General features: G+C 38.6%; 1 protein-coding gene and 1 long non-coding RNA gene across 12 annotated transcripts in view; one reads left to right on the top strand and one right to left on the bottom strand.

Annotated features, from left to right (window-relative positions):
- FRY (FRY microtubule binding protein) overlaps window positions 1-26350 on the bottom strand; it is a 434668-nt gene that overhangs the window by 80461 nt on the left and 327857 nt on the right. For all 11 annotated transcript variants that reach the window (XM_041766014.1, XM_041766015.1, XM_041766017.1 and 8 more), the window contains 8 exons: window positions 24828-24982; window positions 16578-16677; window positions 16126-16297; window positions 9541-9797; window positions 8911-9057; window positions 7423-7591; window positions 6161-6251; window positions 853-935 (listed from right to left, as the gene is read on the bottom strand). In XM_041766014.1, the coding sequence (XP_041621948.1) occupies window positions 853-935; window positions 6161-6251; window positions 7423-7591; window positions 8911-9057; window positions 9541-9797; window positions 16126-16297; window positions 16578-16677; window positions 24828-24982 (1174 nt within the window). The remainder of the gene's footprint in view (window positions 1-852; window positions 936-6160; window positions 6252-7422; window positions 7592-8910; window positions 9058-9540; window positions 9798-16125; window positions 16298-16577; window positions 16678-24827; window positions 24983-26350) is intronic.
- LOC121497033 overlaps window positions 1-26350 on the top strand; it is a 54023-nt gene that overhangs the window by 14818 nt on the left and 12855 nt on the right. Inside the window, exons 2-3 of the long non-coding RNA XR_005989386.1 lie at window positions 16501-16569; window positions 18514-18613. This is a non-coding gene — a long non-coding RNA (uncharacterized LOC121497033). The remainder of the gene's footprint in view (window positions 1-16500; window positions 16570-18513; window positions 18614-26350) is intronic.

Genomic DNA, 26350 nt, shown 5'->3' with positions numbered 1-26350 from the left:
GCATTAAGAAGCAGAGTCAGGGCAGCTGAAATATGGTGTGATTACAACTATGTAGGTCTTACCCACTCTGTACATTTTCCATAAAACAGAACAAATCAGAACAACAGCTATAGCTACAATGGTCCTATGCATTGACAAATGAACCTAACTCATGAAATACCATCATATTTACAATTTCCACAAAAAAAGACAGATAAATAGTTTATCTGATTTCCTCAGCATACTGAAATGTCACAGGGAGTGTTCTTTGGTTCCAGAATTTCTGCAACTTGTGACCAAGTGATATCCTTTACCTGCCCAGTATCCATAGAAGCTGTTCAGGCTTACACAAAATGAATGAATGCATTGACCTCTTTGGTGTTCCCACCTTCCCAGGGTGTGAAGAAATTCCTGTGACAATTCTATCTCCTAGTTCAGTGAGGTTTTCACTCGGCTACTAGGACTATGCCATTGAGAGATTCAATGTGAAAACAGATCCTACCCTGGGCAAGCTGACTCACAGGGCTTAAAGGTCAAATCCATTCCTAAGATAGTTTGAAAAAATGAACGGCAACATTTGTTCTCTAACAGGGCAATTCTTAATAGTGTTTTCCCACCTGCATCACCAAGGAAAAATGCCAAGAATATAAACATACAGATTTGGGCAGTAGTTTGAAGTCTTCTAATTTTTATTTGTCACCGTGTGGCTTTTTGTTTTTAAGGTGCTGACTATGCTCACCTGCATAGTTGGATTACATGGTTACTTAATATTTATGGGTCTTTTCTAAGTAATTAGAACAGGAATAATCAAAATGCTCATTTTTCCACTCCCCAACCCCCTGTATTCCATCTGAACAACCTGTTGGTACTTACTTTTATCTTCATCATATGATCCTCCAGAGCTATTGCTGTATCTTGACTCTAGGCGGGTGTGGGCTCTGATGACGTTACTAAACCTTCAAATACAAGAACAACCATTGGAAATACTGATGTGTGTATGTGTGCTGTTGCTCATGAACACATACCACTATTTAGTGGCTGAGTTTCTGGCAACGTGTTCCAATGATGCTTTTCTTAAAGGAATACTGTAAGAATTGTACCTGAAGCATTTTGTTCTCCTTGAGAGGGCCAGTGCTCACCCTTGCTCAGAAGCACAAGTTCAAGCCTTGCCAAGATAACTATTTTAAGGCTAGTACTTGAATGGAGCCAGAAAATAACATTTGTTTGGAAAGAAAATGGGAATGACACTGAATAATTTGAGTCCCTTATTCACTGAACAATTTGAACCCCTGATTCACATGGTAGTCTGGCAATAGGTCAATAAATAGTTGCTGATTGATTAAGTCTAATTAAATAGAATTGGAGATATACAAAAATGATTTCATAACAAATCTTGGACTTTATCAGCTTTACAGTTTCCCTTAAAAATGATCTGAAGATTTTCCCAAACTGTGAAACATCCAACTATAAGATACTAGTTATTATATTTCTACCTTGAATTTCTAGGTTGTCTTGCCTTCCCTCTTCAGGGCACCAAAGGCTTTCAAATCAATAGTATTTTTGTCATCTAAAAGCCTACAATGTAGGGCAAGGATGTGGTTGAGGGGAAGTGATGATAAAACGTTGTCTATGTTTATTTTATATAAAATGATACAAACAGGTTTCATCATATATATATATATATATATATATATATATATATATATATATATATTCTACAATTAAGAATTGTAGAATGGATGACAATCCTTCTCTTTTCCCTTGAGATACATCTAAAGCAGCGTGAGGCAGAGTTTATGAAGCCAAGATGAATGAGAACAGCAAGCTCCTTCCATTATATATATATGCAGTCAAAGCAAAAAATTAAGGCTCTATAGAAAAATCTGGGAAATTCAAACCATAGCAGGTATGCTCCCCTTCATTACTGACAAGTGTTCTGCTTTAATTGACAACAGATCAACACTTATTTCCCTCTAGAACACTGGGGAATGCAGGGCTATAACTGTCCTTTAGTATGGAGAAAAAGATATGCTTTAGGAAAAAGCACTGGATGTGTCATTAAGATTCCTACCTTGTATAACCTCAGAATATTGAGGTTCATCACTGAGTCATCAGTGACTTAGATTTGATGAAGATGGAAATGTAAGACTATAATAACTTTAGTTTTATACACCTCTTAGATGTTTATAGCAGCTTTTTCTTTCCCGTGACAGAGCCTATTTTCCCTAATAACTCTGTATTTCAAGCTTTATTGTCATATCTTTTGGGCTATTGCTTTGTGAATCCATAAAACAGAACAGCTAGGACACATCTATCTGCTCAGTCTGTCTATATCAGACTGAACTTATGAAATTAGGAAATTGACAAACTTATCACTTTTTAAAAAGATTTTATTTATTTATGAGAGACACAGAGAGAGAGGCAGGCAGAGACATAGGCAGAGGGAGAAGCAGGTTCCCCACAAGGAGCCTGATGTGGGACTCGATCCCAAGACTCCAGGATCACACCCTAAGCCGAAGGTGGACACTCAACTGCTGAGCCACCCAGGCATTCCAACTTAACCACTTTTTGAAGATGTCCTTTAATCATACTTGTGCTGATTAAATGCCAAGTAAAAAACAATGTATGCTTGAGGCCAGACCTCATTCAGCAAGGAACAAAATCAGGGAAATGAAAGAATTCCACATCTGGAGATTTCTATGGGACAGAGGGCTCATGAACCGTATAGTCTATGCTGGCCTTATAATCACGTTCTGGAAGGACCAGGCAGGAAAGAATTGTAGAATGGATGACAATCCTTCCCTTTTCCTTTGAGATGAATCTAAAGGGGTGTGAGGCAGAGGTTATGAAGCCAAGATGAACAAGAGCAGCATGCCCCTTCCAGACTATTCTCTTTATTCTGGGAAGATCAAAACTATAATGTAATAAAGTGTAAGCTTGGGTGGGGTTGAGGGAGTAAAAACTGCCTCCTAAGAGTAAAATCTGCTATTTTGCTTTGCTTTCCTGACTTGAAGAAAATAATTTTTGGTTTAGGGTTTAGAGGAATTTGAAGGACAAAATGTTTCTGTAAATTTTCTCTTGCTGATTTAGCTCAAATTAATACTTAGGCCAACTTTTTATAGATTATTAATCTCTATCCCTGTGTCAACAGAGATTACCAGAAATTTATACATGTGAAGCTTATGGCTTTGCTCCCTAGGAAAAATCCTTTCATGGAACTATACATTTATCAAATAAGCACTTATTAAGGGTTGATGTACTGAAAATACTTATGGAGTTTGGGTCTGCATATTTTACCAACTGCTATAAACAGCCATTTTAATAAAAAATGTGTTCATTTGTTGTTTAATAAAAAATCTTACACAATAAATCCTTCTTTGAATTTAGGGTAGTTTCCATTAGTAGCTTCCAATGAATCATTTTCATTTATTTTTACATACTGAAAGTTATGAAATTCACTGTATTCTTCTTTGTTACTTTGGCTATTGAAGAACTCAAGGTTAGGTTAACATTAACTTTTACTAGTTTTCCTTAATGAGAACTTGAAGACTTTTGACACAACTATCTTCCTCTCCCCTTAGCTTGGCTCTTATTCTTTTATCATTGTTTTAATGGTACCAGACCTATTCAAACATTTTGTTAGTAGATATGATAGTATTAAATAGTGAAATACATCAAAGTACCATTAACCTAACCAAAAAACATGGCATCAGGCCTGCTTTTTTGCACAATTATGTGGCGCCCTCTGGAGCCCAATAATGTATTTTGGTGACCAGTACCCCCAGGAGTTGGGTAACACAGCAGCCTGGTCAGTATTTCTAACCAATTGTATCTGTAGACTCTTTGCCTACAAGGACTGTAAAGAACAGAGTAAGTAACTGTCTTCTGTAATGGGGTTAGCAAGAGGGAGGAAGAAAGAGGGGCAAGATGGTGTTTGGACAGCTTATCTCTGAGGCTGTGAGATTTCTCCCATTTTCATTCACATACTGAATAAACATCAAAGAATTCCGACTATGTGCAGCATAGTAGGCTAATCATTAAGGATAACAATATGTATACAAGATGTATGGTCTCTATTTTCCAAGAATGAAAATCTAGTGGTTGAGAAAAGCATGTGTACAAGTACCTATAAATCAACCTGACAGGGTCTACAAGGAAGGAACAGTAATGAGTAGTTCAAGAGACATATGGTATTTTACACTGAAGGCGCAGTCTACTTTCATAGAAAAGAGAGAATGTATTAGAGAAATAGTGCAGGTGGGGTATAGGATCAATAGAATAATGGTATCCTTTGGGATAAAATATTCATATATGTATGACATATGTATATAAATATGACCAATAAAGTTATAGGTAAATAGATATAGCCATTATGAAAGAACCAGATATATATAGCATATATATAAAAAAGTGTGGGTACATACTGGCTTTCCAATGGCCAGCACTGACAGAGGAGGAAAGCAAGAGTTAAACAAGAAAGCCTCTATTGGAGGTGCTCTCTGGTCTTGATATTACAGAAATGACTGACTTAATTTCAAGGGCCACCACTAACAACTTGGGCAGGACACTCAGGACTCTTGTCCCAAAGGGGCCTTTGTAGTAAGATGTTAATATATAGACATGTATCACCTTTCTACCCTAAATAAAATTAAGATGGAAAATTCAGTCTAGACAATAAATGATAAAGAATGTTACACACCAACTAGAAGAAGAAATATCTTTAGAGAAATATAATGTGATTATTCACTATGAGGAAGTTTTCCAAAGAAGGTACTAACAAATATAGATTAAAAACATGTTAATATTCTTGTATTGTCACTGACATATGGAGTATGAATACCTTTACTCATTTCAGAGTAAATTTATATTCTAATAAAGGCCTTCAGAGAGAAAGGCCTTTATTAGACATCTGTAAAGGACGAGGTCTATGATCATGATCCACTGGGTTTGGGCTTTTAGCCTGAAGGAAGGCTCATGTGGATGAGCATCTGCCTAAAGGCAGTACAGCAACCCAGGAATGAATGTATTGAGGAATCTGATAAGGGCCTGCATTGCAAATGAGCCTTCAGAACTCCACAGGCAGTCCCTCTTATGTCAGATACCTTCCACTTGCAGCCCCCCTGCCATATTACCATGCATAGGATGAAAGCCTGAGGATGGTCATGAAACATCTAGAAACATTATTTTCATTATGTGATCTATTGCATTTTCTCCATTATGAATTTGTGAGTATATCATCCTTGCCACTAGTTTCTTAAGTGAAAGGGCTCCTCAGGAGTTTTCACTAGAAAATGCTCAGCCTAAGCAGTTTCAACACTAGGAGAATCATTCTAATTTTTATTTCATTTTTTAAAAGATTTTATTGATTGATTGATTGTGCAAGTCGGGGGAGGGGCAGAGGAAGAGGGAGAGCATCCTTAAGCAGACTCCCCTCTGAGCACGAAGCCGGAAACAGGGCTCCATCTCATGATCCTGAGATCAAGACCTGAGCCGAAATCAAGAGTCGGATGCTTAACTACTGAGCCACCCAGGTGCCCCATCTACTTTTTGTTTTTTAATTTGAGTCCTATTTCTTTATTTTTGTTTGTTTCTCTGCTCTTCACAATTAACTACAGGAAACAGTGATGCAGATTTTTACTTATGAGTAGCTTCTGGGCAATGTAAAGGGGCAAGAGAAATACCATTAAAGAGCTAATGTGAAGGGGATAGAGGCTTCTTTTAGCAGAAAAAGGCAGTGCTGTTAGTTAACCAAAATTGACAATGTAAAGATGAAATAAAAATTATGACATTTCATTGAACTCACCCCCAGACAACTGCCCAATCTCTAAGCAATCATTCTGCAATCAGATTTGAAAATTTCACATGGAAATTCCCTCTAATTCCAGATGGTCTGTGCCCTCTAACAGAACAACCAGTGGTTTTTAGTAAGCCCTGCATAAGTAAGTGGGATCCAGCCACCAGAATGACATCCCTCTTAATCTTTCTCTCCTCTGGCTTTTCTCAGGGAGAAATCATTATCTTTAGGGATATACAGAGCAGAATCAGAGTCACTTTGTGTTTCTAAAAGCAAAGAAGAATTTAATTGTATATGTATAATTTATGAAACACCACAAATTCTTACTGATGCCTTTGTATATTGCTAAAAGTTATACTGGATATTAAGCCAAATTTGTGTACCAACCTCTCATCAGATTCTTTCAGTATCTTGCTCTCCTCGGCATCTGGGAAGCTGTCCTGGCCAGCAACCACTGTGTTGCTGCTGGAAGTGGTTCCTATAGGTAGGATTAGAAAAAAAATGTAGGGGTAAGGGTTTAAACCTAGGTCCCAAGTAATTACAGTGAAGGATTTCTCATAAAATCTCATGTTTGAAAGATTCCTTACATCTTCTATACAATCTCAAACATTCTAAACAAACTTCTACGCCCACAGCACTGAAATGAGAGAATCCCAGACATGTGTTATGCTCAAACCAAATTCCTTACCTCTCTTATAAAGTGAGGCTACAACATTCTTGAATCCCCTTCTTCCTGACCACTTAGGTAATGAGCTTATTTATAGTGGCTGACCCTGCCACTTACTGCTTTAGTATTTCTGGGTCCAGGAGTTATTAAACTAATGTTAGTGAAGCAAGTCCAAGTACCTAGAGTTTCTGATCCCTGGGACACTGTTACTCTGTGAGAACATGTTCTGGCAGCAGGCGCAGGGCAAACAGAGGGCATAAGAGACCAGGAGATGAGGGAGATTTGAAGGTGGTTACAATATTAGGAAAATCAAAAGGAAGGAACTTAAGGAGGATGCTATATATTTCATAAAATGTTGCCGAGAAGCCAATTTATTGCAAGTGATAATACCATTGAGGAGCATTTTAGTTAACCCTGGGAGACTATTAGCCAAGAAAATTCCATAGATACAAGAAGGAGGGTCTAGAAATGAGATTCCTAAGTGATTGCTATGTCCTGCCAGGGATCAGTCTAAAGTATAAAGCTCCATGGCTTACCAGTACCAGGTCACTGACTGATGGTCACCCTTCTAAAATGATTTTATTAAACAACAATGCCCTTGAGGAATCTCAGCTATTTTGAATCTATCTTTTTTTTTTTTTTAAGATTTTATTTTATTTATTTAATTGAGAGAGAGAAAGAGGGAGCATGAGAGCAGGCATGAGCAGGAGGAGGGGCAGAGGGAGAAGGAGAAGCAGACTCCCCACTGAGCAGGGAGCCTGATAGAGGACTTGATCCTGGGACCCTGGTATCACGACCTGAACTGAAGGCAGACACTTCTGCCTGAACCACCTAGGCGCCCCTAAAGCCATCTCTTAAATGAAAGTTTATACAGGAAGAAGAAAAAGTAACACACACATACACTCTTATCTCTTCAGTGCTCTCCACAAAGAAAAATCCAGAGATCCAAGACAAGATGCCCACCCAGCTGCCCTTCCCCTACCAGAGGCTGCTGCAGAGGCCTTGCTGCTGGCTGCAAAGCGGTAGAAGGGCGGGTTGTCACAGTGCTGGACAATGGGGTTTACTGGCTCCGTCTGCTGCAGCTCAAAGAGAAGCTCTTCCATGGTCTGAATGGTGTTGTTACGGCACAAATATATCGCCACCTTTTTAATCTGAGAAGAAACACAGAACACAAGGGATGTCTTCTAGAGCCTCGCCCACAAGAATGCTAGACTGTAACCTATTCCTTTCAATGAATGTGTCATCCTCAGAGCTGCCATCCTGGTGGCTCAGCTTTGCAGTCTCCTAGTGTGAACCAAAGTGTTTGGATTAAAATTTGCCTCTCTTCACATGCATGTCTGATAGGGCCACTTGGTAAAGGCCTGAACTTCCCTAGTGGCCAGGTTTACAAAACTTATGGGGCACATGAATTCTCTCTAAACTGAAAACTTGCCACCTAAGGCCTTATCTAGAAAGAATTTTATTTGTACAAACCGTGGAAAAAACTGCTAGTTATTTCTGTTTAAATAAGGAATCCAGCCCCCTGCTCTTCTCTACTCCCCTAGAAAAAAAAATTTAGCTATTTGTATGGTTTTAAATTTTAAAAACAACTCTGAATTAAAGCTCTGAATTACTGTGGCCCTCACAGTCAAACCTAAGGCAGGGAATCTGCAGTAGGGCTTAGGTGGTTCAAAGAGGCAGGCAGGCAGAAAGTCTCTTGGAAGATCAAACAGCACACAAATGCCAATTGAGTTAGGGTTTAAAAAAATGCTGTTGTCTCATTGATCATATCGCCTTTATTTTATTTTAAAGATTTTATTTATTTATTCATGAGAGACATGCAGAGAGAAGCAGAGACATAGGCAGAGGGAGAAGCAGGTTCCTTGAGGGGAGCCTAATGTGGGACTTGATCCCAGGACCCCAGGATCAAAACCTGAGCAGAAGGCAGACGCTCAAACACTGAGCCAGCCAGGTGCCCTGATCATATTAGCTTTAAAGACAAACACTAAACATCATATATCTCAGGAAGATTTCTCTCTTATTTTTCTCCTACCACTTACATGTGAAGAGAAACACTTGGATACTCTTCATTTTTATTTTGTTTTAAGAGCATCAAGATGTAACCATGAAACATTCTTATGAGCCATAATACAATGTTTTGCTGAATTTCCCTTACATATTGGGTCTACTGTTTACAGAAGGCAGCTTTTAGTAACTGTTAGGAAAATATCTACCCCTTAATTCATAATAAGTTTCTGCATCCAAAGGCTTAGAAAGATGATGACAGAGGTGTCACAGGACACTGTAGCCTGCTTCCCAGGGGGCAGAAGGAAACTTTTTATGTAATATCTAGGTAAGCTCACAGGAGATTAGGGTGATGGACAAAATTTGACATCTCCATTTTCCTCAGTGCCAAGAGCATATTGTGACTCGTAGTGGCAAATACAACTGACAGGAGCACCGACTCCTGAAAAGTCTGAGGCACACTTACGTAGGGCAAGAGGAGCGTGTCACTGCTAACTCCACACAGGCTAATCAGGAACTGCAAGGTGATCCTCAGGTTGTTGCTCCATTTCTCGTTGTTGGCTAATGCATTCCAAGCATTTTCCATTTCCGGGCCAGGAACTTCATCTCCGTACTAGAACAAACGAGATAAACATTGGCCCAGGAGGCATGTGGGGAAAATGTCAGGATGCAAAATGTTTGATTAAAACTTGTTATAAGGGTCATTGCTATCTCAAAATCCTAAGAAGGAGTGGACCTGGCCTATCCTCAGAGAGAGGCCAATTTTCAGTGATTTATAATGTACCAATCAGTAACGTATGTGCTTATTCTCATGATTTTTAATATGTTAGGGTACTCATTTTTCTTTTCATTATTACCTTTAAAAATCACGGTAAAGTACACATAACATAAAGTTTGCCATTTTAAGCGTACAGTTCAGTGGTATTAAGTGAATTCACATTGTGGTATAACCATCACCATGGCCCATGCCCTTGTCATGCGATTTTTTAATGGTAAGTGCTATTCATCCTGAGTTGGCAGCACAGGGTTTGGTTAACCCAGAGGTTTTCCTGGCTGACAGATCCATGTCAGTGAGGCACGTATTCTCTGAGCTTACCTTGGCTGTCATGTACATGAGGTTGTTCAGGACCAGTGACGTAGCTTCAGGGGAGCCCCAGCCACTCCCTCGCAGCCCATGTGAAGTGGTGGCTTCTCCTTCCCGATCCTTGACGTCATCCTCTGGGCTGCTGGGGCTTGACCCTGGGAGGAGGAGCCTGCTGTCCACCAGCTCGATGTTGTGCAGCCAGGGCAGCAGATAGGTGAGCATGATCTGACGCCCATTCGGATGTGTGGTGGGGAATCGCTGGCTGACTTCTAAAGCGAATGGCAGTAACACAGAGCCCTATGTTACCTCATCAAGATAAACTAAGATATTAACATAGATCAAACAATGACATCAGTTTATAAAGCATTTTCATATACAGCAGCTCCTCAAGGCCTCAAAATCTTAAAACTGAGGCTTGTCCTCAAGCATCTTGCATCTGGCACCCTGGGGAGGGACGTCAGAGGGCACAGTGGGGAAAGCATGGGGCTTGGTAAAAGTGGGGTGAGGTGCAAGGCTATGGGAGAGGTGCAGCACAGGGCCCAGAACAAGGGGCTGGGAATCAGAAGGACATGGGATTAGATCCCAGGTCCTCCACATACCAGCTGCATGAAATCTGTGTTAGTTACCTAACCTCTTTATTCCTCAGTTTTCTCATCTGTGGAGTGGGACTAGTTGGGCTGCTGTGAGGATTAAGAGATAGAATCACAAGGTATATTATTATTATTAAAGATTTTATTTATTTATTCATGAGAGACACCCAGAGAGAGGCAGAGGGAGAAGCAGGCTCCCTGAGAGGAGCCTGATACGGGACTCAATCCCAAGACCCTGGGATCACGACCTGACCCAAAGGCAGACGCTCAACCACTGAGCCACCCAGGCATCCTTTATATGGTATATTATATTGTCAGCACAGTGCTGGTTATCCAGTAGGCTCTTCATAAACAGCGGTTAGGACTATTGTAACAATGACTATTATCTTTCTGCTATACCAATACTTTAGCAGATGTCCTCCACAAACTCTTAGATGTAAAACTGAGAAGTGAAACTCCAGGAAGAACAGACCAGTGTGTGGACTCATGTTCATGGTATCTACTTGAAAATCGTCAACTATGTGGAGGTGCATGCTCAATGCTGCACTTCATTTTATGAAATAAATGAATTAAAAGGGTAAAACGGGACATCCAGTCACCATTATTCTCTCTGATAGCATTTCTTCATTGTTTGACTGCCAGCACCATTTAATTTTATGATATGAATAAGCTTTCTATAGAAATAAAAGCACAGCATTACCTATATGTTCCAAGCTGCTTGTAATCTTTTATTTCTAACATCTAGAGGAGAAACGGTTTTATCCTAAGGGAAATTTGAAAGCATGGTCTGATGCATTTGTTATTATCCAGTGTGGCATGTAATCTCGTTTGGAGGGCTCTTGGCTGCTAAACAATAGAACAACACAGATGCCAGGAATTACACCAAGATAATCCACTAGATCCCTGAAACAGTAGCCTTAATTGACTTGGCTCTTTTCCTAAAATTACAATTTTTAAAAAATTTTTAAGACTATGAATATATTTAATGCTGTGCCACAATAATCAGTGTTAAGCTGTGATGTTCCCCATAGCTCAAAATCTCAAAACTGACTTAATTTCTATACTTGATGGATGTGATAACTGCTATCATGAACTTTCCTGACACATAATCAGATCATAGGACATTTATGTATTTGACATATGGGGACTTTTCTGGGTGCAAGCCATTGTGCCAGCCACTATGGAGCCAGTAAGGACTCAAGGTTCAGTTCGCATCCCTGAGAAGGAAGCTCTGAGCAAGTTATGCTGACAGGTAAGCCCGGGGCAAGGTAGAAAGTGACAAAGGAGACAGAAAGGAACAAACAGTGATGTAGAAGTTCGGTGGAAGAAAAGGACTTCTGGTCATAGGGATTCAGGGCACTTTATGGCAGAAGAACTATCTTAAGTCTGCTAGCAAGGATCGGGAATTTGGAGGGGAATAAATCCTTCTAATCAGAGGGACAACCGCTATTAAAAATACATCTTTTAGCACTGGCATAAAAACCCGTAGTCCTTTTTTGTTCTTTTTTGTTGTTGTTAATTTTTTTTTTAAGATTTTATTCATTCACTCATGAGAAACACAGAGAGAGAGAGATAGGCGGAGACACAGGCAGAGGGAGAAGCAGGCTCCATGCAGGGAGCCTGATGTGGGCCTCAATTCTGGGACTCCAGGATCACGCCCTGGGCTGAAGGCAGACACTCAAATGCTGAGCCACCCAGGTGTCCCTGTAGTGCTTTTCTGAAGCAATGATTACTTTCTAACATATCACATGATTTGCTTATTTATGATGTTTATTACACCTTGACTGTCAGATATAAGGTCCAGCTGTGTGAGAGTGGGTGGGGGGATATCTGTCTGAAGCATCCCAGGCACCTCGATCAGGGCCAAGATTGTAGAAGTCTTTCTGAAGGGAAATGAGGAAAAAAAATGCCACAGGCAGGCAAACAACCCCCATGCACTCCTCCAGAAACAAATTAAAAAAAAAAAAAAAAAAAAAAGAGAAGATGTCAGTGGGCTGCTCTGTCCATTTTCTGGCTCCTCTGGGAGGGGCCTGTGCAACTCGCCTGGCCTCTTACAAGGAATTAACTCATCTGAAGTTACAGGCAATAAAAAAAATCTCATCACAGGGTTTTTAGTGGGAAAACCAGTGAAAGCAAGAGCTAGAAAATCTCTATAACACCTACACTCAATATCCCAAACTGAGCTCATGATCTCTGCTTTGTCCTTAGCCTCCCCTTCTCGCTGGATTGGCTCTTGAGGTGGGGTTATCATCTACTACCTCCCAGATATCGTACCAGGGACTCCCTTCTCTATATCCTGCATGGTAGCCCTTGATTCTGGTCTCCTCTTTTTACTCCTACAAGCCTCATAATTTCCTCCGTGGAGCACTGTCATTGTTTCTTAATTGATCTCTCTTTTTAAAAATTTTTTATTTTTTTAAAGATTTTATTCATTTATTTGGCAGAGAGAGAGAGAGAGAGAGAGAGAGAGCACAAGCAGGGGGAGTGGTAGGCAGAGGGAAAGGGAGATGCAGGCTCCTCACTGAGCAGGGAGCCTGATGCAGGGCTTGATCCCAGGACCTTGGGATCATGACCTGAGCCAAAGGCAGATGCTTAACCAACTGAGCCAGCCAAGCATCTCTGATCTTCCCTCTTTAGACTGGATGTTCTTTTATCCATCCTTCAGATACAGTCAGTCTTTCTAAAATGCATTCCAATCTTGTCCCCCCTCTCTTGTTTGAAACTATTCAGTGGCTTTCAGAACCCAGTTTGTTGGACACCCTCCCTGTTCCCAGAGCTCCGGAGATTTCAAGAAGCACCTAGAGATCACCGTCCTACAAACTACTTAGGGCACAATGCTAAGCCTTCCAAGATTTGACTTCCATTTGTCTGCCCATGACCATCTCTAACTTTCCCTTATCCCTGCATGTTGTAGTACTCAAACTGACCAGTACATAATCTCTCAAATGCAGCATGTTATTTTATACCTCTAAGTCAACCCACAAGCTATTTCCTTGGTCTGTAATACCTATCTACTTGCCTACTGTAATGTAAATTACTTGTCTGCTTTGCAAATTTCTACTCCTCTTTCCAACTGCAGCTCAGGCACTAACTTTTCCGGAAAGTCTTGCCTGATATTTCTGGCCCAGTAACTGATTATCCCTGCATCTTCTATCTCATACACAGAATATGCTTTTTATTGCATTTGTTGCTCTGTATCATAACCATATGGTTGCACATCTTTTTTTTTTATCACTAGATTATGACCCATTGATGGGAGACAGAATGTTTTATTTATGTTTGTGCTCCCGGGACCCAGTGACTGGCATGTAGATGGCATTCAAATCTTAGTTGATGTGAATAAAAATACATTTTAGTTTTCCAAGAAGAGAACTAGTTTATCGAGAAGGCTTTTCTGGAGTCCCTCCACTGTTTCAGGCATGAGGCAATGATGTGACTAATTCTTTTGCAGATAGATGGAGAGGTGTTCATAGTAGAAACAGATTTTCAATTAGGTCTTTTTTTTTTTTTTTTAAGATTAAGGTCTTTTTTTTTTTTTAAAGATTTTGTTATTTATTCATGAAAGACACACACACACACACAGAGAGAGAGAGAGAGAGAGAGAGAGAGAGGCAAAGACACAGGCAGAGGGAGAAGCAGGCTCCATGCAGGGAGTCCGACGTGGGACTCGATCCCGGGTCTCCAGGATCACACCCTGGGCTGAAGGTGGCGCTAAACCACTGAGCCACCCGGGCTGCCCTTTTGTTTTTTTTTGTTTTTTTTTAAAGATTTATCTTAATGGTGGAAGGCACAGAGGGAGAGGGAGAAAGAGAGAATCTGAAGCAGACTCTCCACTGACTGCAGAGCCCAATGTGGGGCTTGATCTCATGACCCTAGGATCATGACCTGAACTGAAATCAAGAGCCAGATGCTTAACTGACTGAACCACCCAGGTGCCCCAGATTTTCAGTTAGGTGTTAAGAAAGACTGGAGTTACGAAGGAGAGAAGGGCCATTTCTGGCAAAGGGAAGGGCATGCACAGAAGCAAGGACTGACAAAAGGGCCTAGCTTATAAAAGATCAATTGAGGGATCCCTGGGTGGCGCAGCGGTTTAGCGCCTGCCTTTGGCCCAGGGCGCGATCCTGGAGACCCGGGATCGGATCCAATGTCGGGCTCCCGGTGCATGGAGCCTGCTTCTCCCTCTGCCAGTGCATGGAAACTGCTTCTCCCTCTGCCTCTCTCTCTCTCTCTCTCTCTCTCTCTCTCTGACTATCATAAATTAAAAAAAAAAAAAGGATCAATTGAGGTGAAAGTAGAGGTTCTTTGATGAAATAGCAGAAAGCAAGTTTGGAAGAGGAGTTTTTGTTTTTGTGTTTGTTTTTGTTTCCTTGTTTGTTTGTTTTTAAATTGGTGAAGGAGTTCCTATTATTTAATGTCACTAAGCCTTCGTATCTCATCTGTAAAATAAGAAGGATGATTATAGTCATGATGGTCGTGGTGGTGGTGGTAATTCCATGCCAGAACTAAGGTAATTGCTTGCGTTTATCAGCTTATTTTAATCCTTGCACCCTCTGAGGTAGTTACTACTACAGATTAAGAAATGGAATATAAGAGGTTCCATGACTTGTCCAAGGTCAAACAGCCAGCCAATAGCGGGGCCAGGGATGAATCCAGGATGTTAAGCCCAGAACGTCATTTCTAACCACTACTGATAGGGTTGTAGATATCAAATGATAAATGAAGTATACATAAAATGCCTAGTATATACCACTCAATGGATGGAAGCTGTTATTATCAGCAGTTATTTTTAGGACAGCTGGGCAGAGAAGTTTGAGCAGAGAAGTGCTGTGCATATTTGGTTTTGTGTAGTGGGTGGATTGCAGTGTTGAGGACTGTAGGCAGAGTATGTTGGGACAAGGGTGCGTGAGGTGACTTATGAAGATCTGGACTAAGGCCCTGGTAACATAGATGGAAAAAGAGGACCAAGTAGGGAGACGAAAAGCAACCTCTTGGCAAGGTGTTCCTTAGGCAGGAAGTTAGTTGACAAATGTGATTCTTTAAAAGTGGATTTTCACAAAAATTACAAAGACTACTTCTAAAAATGTACTAAAAATTGAAACTCTCAACAACCCATGTATGTAGCAACATACAAGGTACAAAACACCATCACCATCACCACCAAAAACAACTTGCAGCAATTTCATGAATTAGAAGTTATATCATGCATATTTAATTTATTTGGGAAATTTTACACACATAAGGTATGTAGAAGGATTAGGACTAATCTAAGCATCTTTGCATTTGTCCTGTGTTATTTTAGATAAAGTTATGCTATTTTAAATAGACACATTTTTTATATTTAAGTATATTCCAGAATTTACTTTTACACATAAATGTAATCAGTCCAAAGCAACTGTGATCTATAAATTTAGCATTAATAATTTTGACTCTAAAATGATCCTAGACTTGGAAAAGGAAGATCCTGGCCTCCCCATTCTCTTTCTACCCTCTTGAAGCCTGTGGGAGCCTGCTGGTAACAGGACCTAAAATTACAAGTATATCTGGAAGGCTCTGGTCCAAGGCCATTTTCCATTTTTGCTAGCTATAATAGGGGTCTCTGGAACCAGAAGGAACACACAGCTCTTCTTATGATTGAAGAGGTTTATGCTTGAGATGAAACTAAATTTTATTTAGGCAAGAGATACTCTTATGTGTACAAAACAAAGAACAACACAATGATTCCTAGAGGCAAAAAGAACAAAACCAGAGTAACCTTGGAAAAGGTAACTCTTGCTCATGGAAACAGCTGCATGGTTCAAGCCAAATTCTGAAGCAACCTTCCTGTGAAGGCCCTTGGACACAGAACCTACGTGATGATGTACCCCTCAAGGATTTAAGCTTACTGAAAAGTAAATAAGTAAAAATGTTGATTTCTTCTCTTGTAAAAAAATAAAATAAGATAAAAGAAAATAAAACAAAGGGAAGACAACTTAGTGCAGAAATGATCACACATGACATTGCATGGTACCTGAGAAGAGTGGGAGGGTGAGCTCGGGGTACATCCTGGCCAGTTCACACGACAGGAGGGCTAGGGACACACTGTAGAGTGGTGGCAATGGGCCGTGTGTTCCGTAGAGAATACTGCCCGGTCTCTGTTCAGCTATTTTCTTTGAGTATACGAAAAGCTTTGCTTCAAGGATCTAGAGAGAGGTAGGAGAGTGAGAAATGATATGAAAAAACATCAGCTAGCTGTCTCAGGAGGATTTATGTTTCATCAAGTTTCGTAGTAACCAAATTAATGAATGCATATTTTAATTAGTATTAAAAGTAAAGCATCAGTTAGTTCCTGTGTTTATAGAAGATTATGTAACGGTTTTTTCACTCCTCTATCTCCCCACCCAAGGATATACAGGAAGAAGCAACAATCCGAGTATCGACCACCCTTTCTCTGAAGTTTCTGTGTAAGTCAATGGTACGTGCCTGCATGAGCTGCATGGAGATTTCATAAATCTCTCTGTTGGTGTCAGAGGCCTTGAATAGAACAAGGTTTAACAGTGTCACTATGTCGAAAGGATAGTTCCTAAAACAAAAAACAAAAACAAAAACAAAAAACAAACAGCATAGTTTATGAGACAGTCTGGTTAGTAGTTTTGATAAATCATTACCTCTCAAAATTCTAGATGGTGAATGACCTCAGTCACACTTACTGATGACATTTTCATGCCCATTTGGTCATTGCACTGCACCCCTCATTCTTTTGCTGTTTTTTTTTTTTTTAGAAGAATAGAAATAGCTCTACTTTAATTTAACACTGAATATTGTTGCACTGGGCTAAATAAGCACACAAAAATCTATCTAATGTAAATAGTTTTTAATGAAAACCAAATAAAAATGGAAATAACAGAAGAAAATATGTCTACATTTTGCAGTAGGTCACTGATTTAATATTTTCATTCAATCCATCTAAATGTAGCAAGCATAAACACACACATACCAGGAACAGTTGCACAGTACTGATGACACTAAGTTAGTAAGGCTGGTCTCTTCCCCTGATAGAGACTTACTGTATAGTTAGGAAAGTAATCTATGCAGTCTAGTTAGGATGAGAGTAGCTATATAGCAGGCTACAGAATCCCGATAAGGGACACCTACACCAGACTTAGTGTTAGGGTAGGTTTACAAGGGGGAAAGACATAAACTGAGATTCACAGAACCAGAAGTAAACTGAGATTTGCAGAACCAGGAGACATTGGCCAGGCCATGCAAAGGGTAACATGGGGGAGTGTTCTAGGCAGAGACAACTGCTTTTTGAAAGATTACAAGAGTGAAACAGCAAGATTCCTTCTGTAAAAGAAATAATCTCTGTGTAGCCGACTGAATGAAAGAATTAGTAAAGGAACAAAAGATGGGACTAGGGTGATAGGTGGGTTCAGAAGATAACCAGCTTAAGGACTTCATCCTAAAACTTAAGGATATCAGAGGAGTAAGGGAATGACATCATTTTTGAAGAAGCACTATGAATGCTCTGTGGAGAAGGGATTTGTGGGGGGTTCAATATTGGGAGCTGTTACAATACTCCAAAGGGGAGCTGATGAGGGTTTGAATTAGGGCAGGAATGGTAGAGACAGAAAGGAGGGGATAAGATCTGAAAAACACTAAGGAGATAAAATTGGCAGGATTTGGTAAGTGATTGCATGCATGGGATGGAAGCTGGGGAGAATGGAGCACCGCAGATAGGTTATGTGGCAACTAGGAGTAATCAAATGGAATGTGGAGCTTAAATTCATTTCCTTTTCTTGCTAATAATACTCCTTAAAGATGATTTCTGTTTCTTAACTGTATGTTTTCTCTTATAGTGGAAGAAAGGTCATAAGTAGAAAACTTTTGGTGAGATAAACAATTAGGGAATGGTCCATAGTAGTGAGTGACTGCTATTTATTTTGAGGCAAACTTCAGAAAGCAGAAGATGGGTTGGAGGTGGAAAAAAATTGTTTTTGGGCAGCTCGGGTGGCTCAGCAGTTTAGTGCCGCCTTCAGCCCAGGGCCTGATCCTGGCGACCCGGGATCGAGTCCCACGTCGGGCTCCCTGCATGGAGTCTGCTTCTCCCTCTGCCTCTCTCTCTCTCTCTCTCTCTCTGTGTCTCATGAATAAATAAATTTAAAAAAAAGAAAAAAAAAGAAAAAATTGTTTTCTTGTGGGTTCCTTTTTTGATTCTATAATATAATTACAATTGTCTAACAAGTTCTGTTTTGTTAGAACAATCACACTTTTAGAAAGGCATAATACTGTTATGAATCTATGTCCATCTTACAGTAAGTTTAATAAGAGACAATAGTTAGCATTGGTTAAATATATAACAAATGATGGTTTTCACTTATTTTTTATATTAATCAAATTTAATTTTTTATCTTACTAGTAATACATGAATACAACTTCTTAAAAAGTAGAGCCAAGCAACACATAGAACCAGAAGATCTATTCTAAAGATGGTGCTGGCAAGTTGGTGCTGGCTGTAGGTAAGTGTATAAATTATGGAAATGCCTACTTCCTTTCTCTCCCTCAACCGTTAGAGGCATCCACCTTTCTCTAAGTATGTATATAAATAAGTACACCTCCCCATTACACAGGACTGTCAATATAAAGGTAATTATACTCTCTATGTGTATTATGTGGAGATTAGCTTTTTCAGTGAATGAGGCTTACCCCCAGTGTTTCTTAACAGCTGCATAGCATTCCATAGTATGGTCATATCATAAATAACCAATCTTGTTGTAGATGCTGTGATGTGCTATTTGAATCCCCCTTTCAAGACTGAGGCACTCAATCCTCCAACTAGTGTTGAAGGCTGAGATCTCTGGATGAATCCCTCCCTGGGAATTGCCATCAGCCAAAGAAATTGGCCTAGGTCAAGGTCATGCCTATAGCCAGCAGCAGCCCCTGGGACAGGTTGAGGTCTCTTTTCCTCTGCCCAGTCCTACTTCCTTCCCTGTCCCACAGATATTGATCTCAAAGGCACCCCTAATTAATGTCCAGCACTCAAATCTCCATCCCAGAGTCTGTTTCCTGAGGAATCCAGCTTTTGACCTGCAGTAACAGACATTTAAAGGTTATTTTCATTTCACTGTTACAATGTCTTTCACTGTTGTTGTTTTTTAAAAGATTTTATTATTTGTTTGAGAGATAGAAAGCATGAGTGGGGTGAGGGGCAGAAGGAGAAGCAGACTCCTCACTGAGCAGGGAGCCCAGGGTAAGGCTTGATCCCAGGACTCTAGGGTCATGAAGTGAGCCAAAGGCAGATGCTTAACTGACTGAGCCACCCAGGCACTTCATTTTTCACTGTCGTAACACCAAATGTGCAAGTACTTCTTTGGAATGGATTTCTAGAAGAGGTCATGCAGGGTCAAAGGGCACATTTAAAATTATGGTAGATCTTACCATATTGCCCTCCAAAATGGCTATACTGTGCTCCAAAATGATTACTTTCCTAGAACTTTTATTTTTAAATGAATAAAAAAGCATGAGGTTGATTTGTCAGATGAGAAATTAGGGAAAGCCTCCTACATGCTAGTGGTGAGGATAATGAAGAAATGATGGAAAACATTTATGTTATGCCCTGCCTACTTTGTGCTGGTTACTCTGCCAAGGTTTTTACCCAGATTTGTTATTTTATCTTCACAACAAGCTTAAAGGCTTAGAGACGTTAAGTACTTGCCCAAGTTCATGTAAATAATGGAGCCTAGACTGCATTTTGGGTAAGTCAGACTCTAAAGAATTAACTTATCCACAGTACTATCAGCCTTCAGGAAAGTCCGCAATAGCATATTGCATAGCCAGTCTAATTTGGAGTTCTAACAAACTGAAGTAGCTGGAACGGACTGGGAAAGTAGAAAGGATGCTCCAAGAGCCCCACAGTGGCAGTGATATCTTCTCTATGTTGCTGTCTCTAACATGGAGATTTTTTTGTTGTTGTTGAAATATTTTATTTATTTATTTGAGAGAGAGACACACACAGAGAGAACACACACATGAACAGGCAGAGGATCAGAGGGAGAGGGAGAAGACTCCCCACTGAGCAGGGAGCCGGATGTAAGGCTCCATCCCAGGACCCTGAGATCATCACCTGAGCTGAAGGCAGATGCTTAACCTACTGAGCCACTCAGGCACCCCTCTAACATGGGAATTTAACACATATACATTTTTATTTAAAAGAGCACTGACTGGAATTTAAATAAAAACATGAAGAAAGAAAAGCCACATTGGAAAATAATGCTGGATCATTGGGGATTTAAAGGCAGGAAAAAGGAAGACAAAGTCTCCCTCCTATGCAGGACCATGCACTTGATTATGTAATTAGGACATTCAATTAACTGCTTAGGACTGAGCTATGAACTTGACGGAGAACAATACTGAAAGAAATAACAACAGAGATACAGAAATGAAAGAAACCCAGAGAAGTGAAAAATCAGAAAGATCTCAAATGAGTGAAGGAGTACAAATAAACATCTGTACTTAGATGTTTAAAATAGGCTTAGAAACAAAGTCTTATGCCATCTAGTATTAGATGATTCAACACAGGCAGTGGAAGGCTAAAACATAAAGACAGCTGTGATCATTTGGAATAAAAATCAAATTGTAAAATAAATAGGAAAGGCAGATACAATTCAGAAAACAAGCAAAAAAAAAAACCAACGTTTTTATTTGTTTGTTTTTGTTTTTTTGTTTTTTAGCCTAGAAGAGAGGAGAGTTTGAAGAATTTGGAAGTAACCACTAGCTCTGGCTTATGTAGAAAATGAAATGACAAAGCTCAGGATAACTTTGAGGTCTTCTGGAGAGAAACAGATTTCATTAGTTGACAGAGGGGATTACATCATACTTGCTTCTAATAGCTATTAAATAATAAGAGTGTTACAGAGTGCCTACTATGGGCTAGGCCTTAGGTCAAGAAATTGGATTTATATTTCACAGATATCTTTCATGCTTCAATATACAGATCCATTTTTAAGGGTTTGTTTAGAAATGCTGTAATTTATTTACTCATTCCCCTATTAATGGACTTTAGGTTGTTTTTCACTGTTTTAAAATACAATAGTAAACAACTTGCATGCATTTTTGTACATGGTTGCAATTCCTGAGGTTAGCCTTTACCCTATTAAAAAGAAAGATTGGTTCAATTTAATCCTTAATGTAATTGTACTATCGTTCTCATTTTACAGATGAGTAAGTGTTTAGAGTAACTTGCTCAGGAGCACATAGCTTGATTAGAGGAAGAGCTAAATTCAAACTCAAGACAGCACCTTTCCTGAGCCCAGATTCCTAAACTCTGTGCTCTCTTGAAATACTCCTACTGACAGACAAAACCAAATGAGGTTATCAGTATCACCAGCGAGCGAGTGTGATCAGGATTCATGAATCATAAGCTTCCCTTGTCTTCCTTGGTAATAGACAGACGATATTTCCTTACAATAAGTGGGACATATACTTTTTATATTAGTTTGCTGGACCTGATTTAAATTAGGAAAGATTGATTAAGAAGTTAGCTTAAGGCAAAATAGACACACAAACAGCAATGGCAACAAAAATCACCTCCAAAAATAAACCCAACAAAATTCTTTATAAATTAAAACTCTGATCTTATATATAATTCTAAAACACTTATTAAATATAGTAGTATGTTGGAGGGTAAGAGTAAAAACAATGGAACTCTCAAGTATTTAATTAAATGTGAAGAGAATTCTGTTAAGCCAGTAATTAGAAATGGCCTACACTTTTAATATAAAGCGTACTATTTACCTTAATTTAGAATGTTGAAAATTCACTTAATCTCTTTCTCATTTTATCTGTTCTGTACTGATTTATTTTGGAGTTGTGGGGAAGTTAATAAGAATACACACAGAAGTCAAATTGTTATTTGAGTTAATGCTGCCTGACAGGTGAGTTATTTCCTTTTGTGCTAAACTATAGCATTGAGCTACATTTAATAGCTTTTAATAACATACAAATATATTTTATAGAACATTCTTTAAAATTAATATTTCCAGATCTATCATCACTTTCTCTTTTTATCCTCACTTCTATGGGTCCTATTCAAGATCCATGCTGACTTCCAAATCTCTCAATATCACTAGATATATCAGAGTTATAGTTACAGTTTCAGTTTTGACTAGATTCCAGCAAGTTCACAACACATACACACACACACACACACACACACACAGGTCTAGAAATAAAAGGAAAAAAAAGTGTGGAGAGAACTATTTTTACTCATTATCAAGTCTGATTAACACAACAAGTGATACATGAACTATGCAAAAATGGCTAATTTCCTCTTCTAAAACCAAAGGTAGAAAATTTAATCAAGAGCGTTTAAAAAAAGTTCAATTTTTTATATATTTCATAGTCAATTGTAAATGGTTCCTTAATAAACGAGTCTGGTTATAAACTGTCATATTCCATAAAAATAAATCCAGCATATGCTCATTTCTATTTGAAAAGGAAGAGGTGATTCTTTACTTTACAAGAAAGTTTCTTTCCTTTAGAGTATGCCTTGTAGGAGTTACTGTAAGATAATTTGTGAAAGTTAAAATATGACCCAGTTTAGGTATGACTTTTCAGGAACATATTATTTCATAACATAAGGTATTTTGGTGTTTTTAGAAGTATACTTGTGGAAAACAAAGCAAAGGCAAAAACACCAGAATTGCTTTCAAAAGAAGTACTGAAAACGTAAGTGCAAAGATTATTCAAACAAACCTGGAGGTTTATCTAGACTACTCAGACTGAGGATTTATGGGGAGAGAGAGCAAATTTAAGCCACAGCTGGAATTTTAAATTCTGAACATGCTGAACATGCCCTGTGGTAACAAATGACAGAAGGGTTGGCTACTGTCTTAGTGGACAGGTTGTGGCCATGTCATTGCCTGGCCTGCAGGCAATGGTGAGGGTTGTGAATGTAAGTTGATATGAAGTATTTGTCTAAGAAAGCAGAATTGTTAAGAATGATATCTTAAAAAATCTAAATGTGAGGAGTTTTATGATGTAATATTTTTGTGCCTGGAGATCTTACTGAAATTGAGACTATACAGCTAAATTCATAGACATTTATTTGTGCTCCCTAAGGAAAAATACTTAGACTCATTCAGAGGAATGCAGTACAATATTTTATGAGATGGCCATGCAATAAAATAAATTTGACTAGGATAGTTCATGTCGAGTTCACTGGGAGAAGGGCAGCAAAGAGAAGAAAATTTTATTATTTTAGTTTTTGTCAAAGGGATCTATGGTCTAAGTCATATTCTAAATACATTTTCAAAATCAAAGAGTCATGTAAACATGAATTTATTTTTAAAATGTCAAAATATCTGAAAATAAAAACACTGGAGAGAGGGATTTTTGCAAGAAAAATGCTATATTGGTAATATTCTATAGGTATACTATTATTTCATAATGTTAACGTCATACAATAAAATGATGGCAAACCAGACAGTTTAGATTATATTCATCTGCTGTAACTTTCACAGAGATTAAAGCATGTAATACACATTCAACTCTTAGGATTATAGAAAATGTAAACTTTAGAAGTGAAATGTTACCTACTATTTTTAAAAACGAAAGATAAAAATTTTAAAGAGAAACCTCTCTCTTGAAATAGCATGTTCATTTTAGGTTTATTGAAAGTAGAGTTCTTCTAATATTTGGTTCTTATTAATTTAGAACAGAATAGGTTATAATAGGTCCAAATTTAAAGCTAATTCACTTTATTCCCTTCATCCAGTAGCTCAAGATAGCTATTTAAAATGTAACATTTAATTAAAAAAGAAAAGAAAATCGATAGTCTATACGAGTCTTTTCAAAAATTAACTTGAGCTGCCTTCTCTCAGTTTTTAATATATAAGCTCTCTCTTGGGAATAGCGTATGTACTTTGCAGTCTTCATTAACCCTTCATCTTAGCTATGAAATTATTTCAGTGAAATAGTAAGTTATTTCACTTAATAAATTACAGTGCTGAATGACTTCACTGAGCGACTAATTTCTATAACTAGGAAGGGTGGTTTTACAAATATCCATGGAACTCAGGGGGGTCACATTTTCTTTCCTTTTCTTCCTTTCTAAAGTTTTGGGCAAGAGAGATATAATATTCATTCATTCATTCATTCATTCATTTTTTAAGTAGGCTTCATGCCTAGAGGTAAAGCCCAACACAAGGCTTGAACTCACAACCCTGAGTTCTAGACCTGAGCTGAAATCAAGAGTCAGATGCTTAACTGACAGGGCCACCCAGACGCCCTCTTTTACTCTCTCTCTCTCTTTTTTAATAGATAGGTGGAACATTCTTAGACCACTTCCTGGGTTTAGTTTGTTCTCAGGATGGCTAAAGGATTTACAGTTCGCACCTGTCACAAACATTTCTAGAAATTCCTTTAAGTCCTTTAATGTATCTTCTTTATCATTTTCAAATCTTGTTCTCCTTTTTCCCTGTGAATTTCCAGGCAAATAAAAAGATGGATGCTGTAACTACAAATCAGTCTTCCAGAGAATGAGAAAAATCATTGTAGCTGCAGACTTACAGGGAGTGGTCTATCTGCTGGAGAAATATTGGCCATTTTGTATTTCCTTAGAATTTGCTCTGCTCAGGTAATTGCAAAAAGTCAGCCCTCATATTCACATCGTGAAGAACAACCTTCATTGTACTTGCCACTGACTAGTATCTTTCACTTAGCAAGAATTCATACCTGCTTCCACACACAGTTGCTATGGCTTTGAAGCAGCCAGATGCGAGCTGGTAGGAACCTGTGTAACATCGGTCAATCGCCCAATTAAAAAGATTAATTTGGTCTGGATTAAGTTCCAATAGCAAGACGACAACTTCACAGCCAAGCTGATGAACCTGAATACATGGAGAAAAGCAATTATTCATGTTTAATGAAAGGTTATTCCAGGGAAAGATACAAAATCATGCTTGGCCAATATAAACTGGGTAAAATGAAAGTTTTAATTTTTTAAAGATTTTATTTTTAAGTAATCTCTACACCCAGTGTGGGGCTCCAACTCATAAACCCCAAGATCAAGTTACATGCTCTATTGACTGAGTCAGCCAGGTGTCCCTTCATCTTAATTTTTATTCCATGTAGTCTTTCTTAAAGAGAATGCAAAGTTGCAACTGAAAATTGAAATGTATGCCTAAACTAAATTGCACTCTGTGTAAATCTGTCATATACGGTTCGCTTATTCTTGATTTTTAATTCTGAAAAGGTAACAAAGGCTTTGTTGGCAGTGTTTTCTTATTGCATTTAAAATATTTTTGAACAATATGTGTATTTTGTTAAAAATTAAATATACACAAGGATGGTCTTTATGTATGCAAGTGTTTGAGGAAAAAAAATCAGAATATGTTTATGCAACTTGATTACTAAGCTTAGCTGGCAATGTTTTAAAAAGAAATGTAGTATCAATAAATCCTTCTTGATAAGAGACTCTCATATGAAATGATCATCATACTAGATAGAATTAATAGGATCCTTTACTGACATTTCCTGAAGCTACTGTCAAATACTGGATGGTCACATTTGTCCAGGAGATATTCCCTTCAGGGATTTAACATCTTCCTGTCTCCTCTTTCCTTCTTTTGCCAGGTGCAACCAGGTGGAGAAGGAAAGATTCTGGCTCTTTTTTTTCTTAATTAATTAATTAATTTTTGCTACAGGGTATGGGCTAAGATAGAAGCAATATTCTAGTTGGATGGTCAAACATCATCAGCCTAGTTTCCCACAGGCTTAAGTAATTAGCAGCAGATAAAAGCTAATGATACTATTACAAAGGACTTAAAAATAACATTTCATTAAAAAGTTAGTTCTGACTTGAAAGAAAATCAGCAAGTTTTTATTTAGCTTTAGAAACTTTATATTGAAGTGTAAGATACATAGTATACAATTCACAAGTGATGAGTTACTATAACTGAACACACCAGTGTGAACACCAGATTACCAGTACCACTGAAGCCAGCCTTACGTACTGTCCTATCACTTGTCTCTCTCTCCTTTTCAAAAGGAACCATTATCCTGACTTCCACCACCATTGGTTAGTTTGGGCTGTTTTAAAACTCTATGCAATGGCATCATATAGCATATAATTTTGTGTCTGTTATCTTTCATACAACTCATGTTTGACAGTCATCTATGTTCATTCAGTTTCTCTGTTGCATTCTGATAAATGATTATTTCACAATGTATTCATTCTATACTGATGAACATCTGGG

Source organism: Vulpes lagopus, chromosome 8 (genome assembly GCF_018345385.1).
Source record: "Vulpes lagopus strain Blue_001 chromosome 8, ASM1834538v1, whole genome shotgun sequence".
In the NCBI taxonomy this organism is placed as follows: Eukaryota; Metazoa; Chordata; class Mammalia; order Carnivora; family Canidae; genus Vulpes; species Vulpes lagopus.
This window is presented reverse-complemented; position numbering and strand designations above follow the sequence as displayed.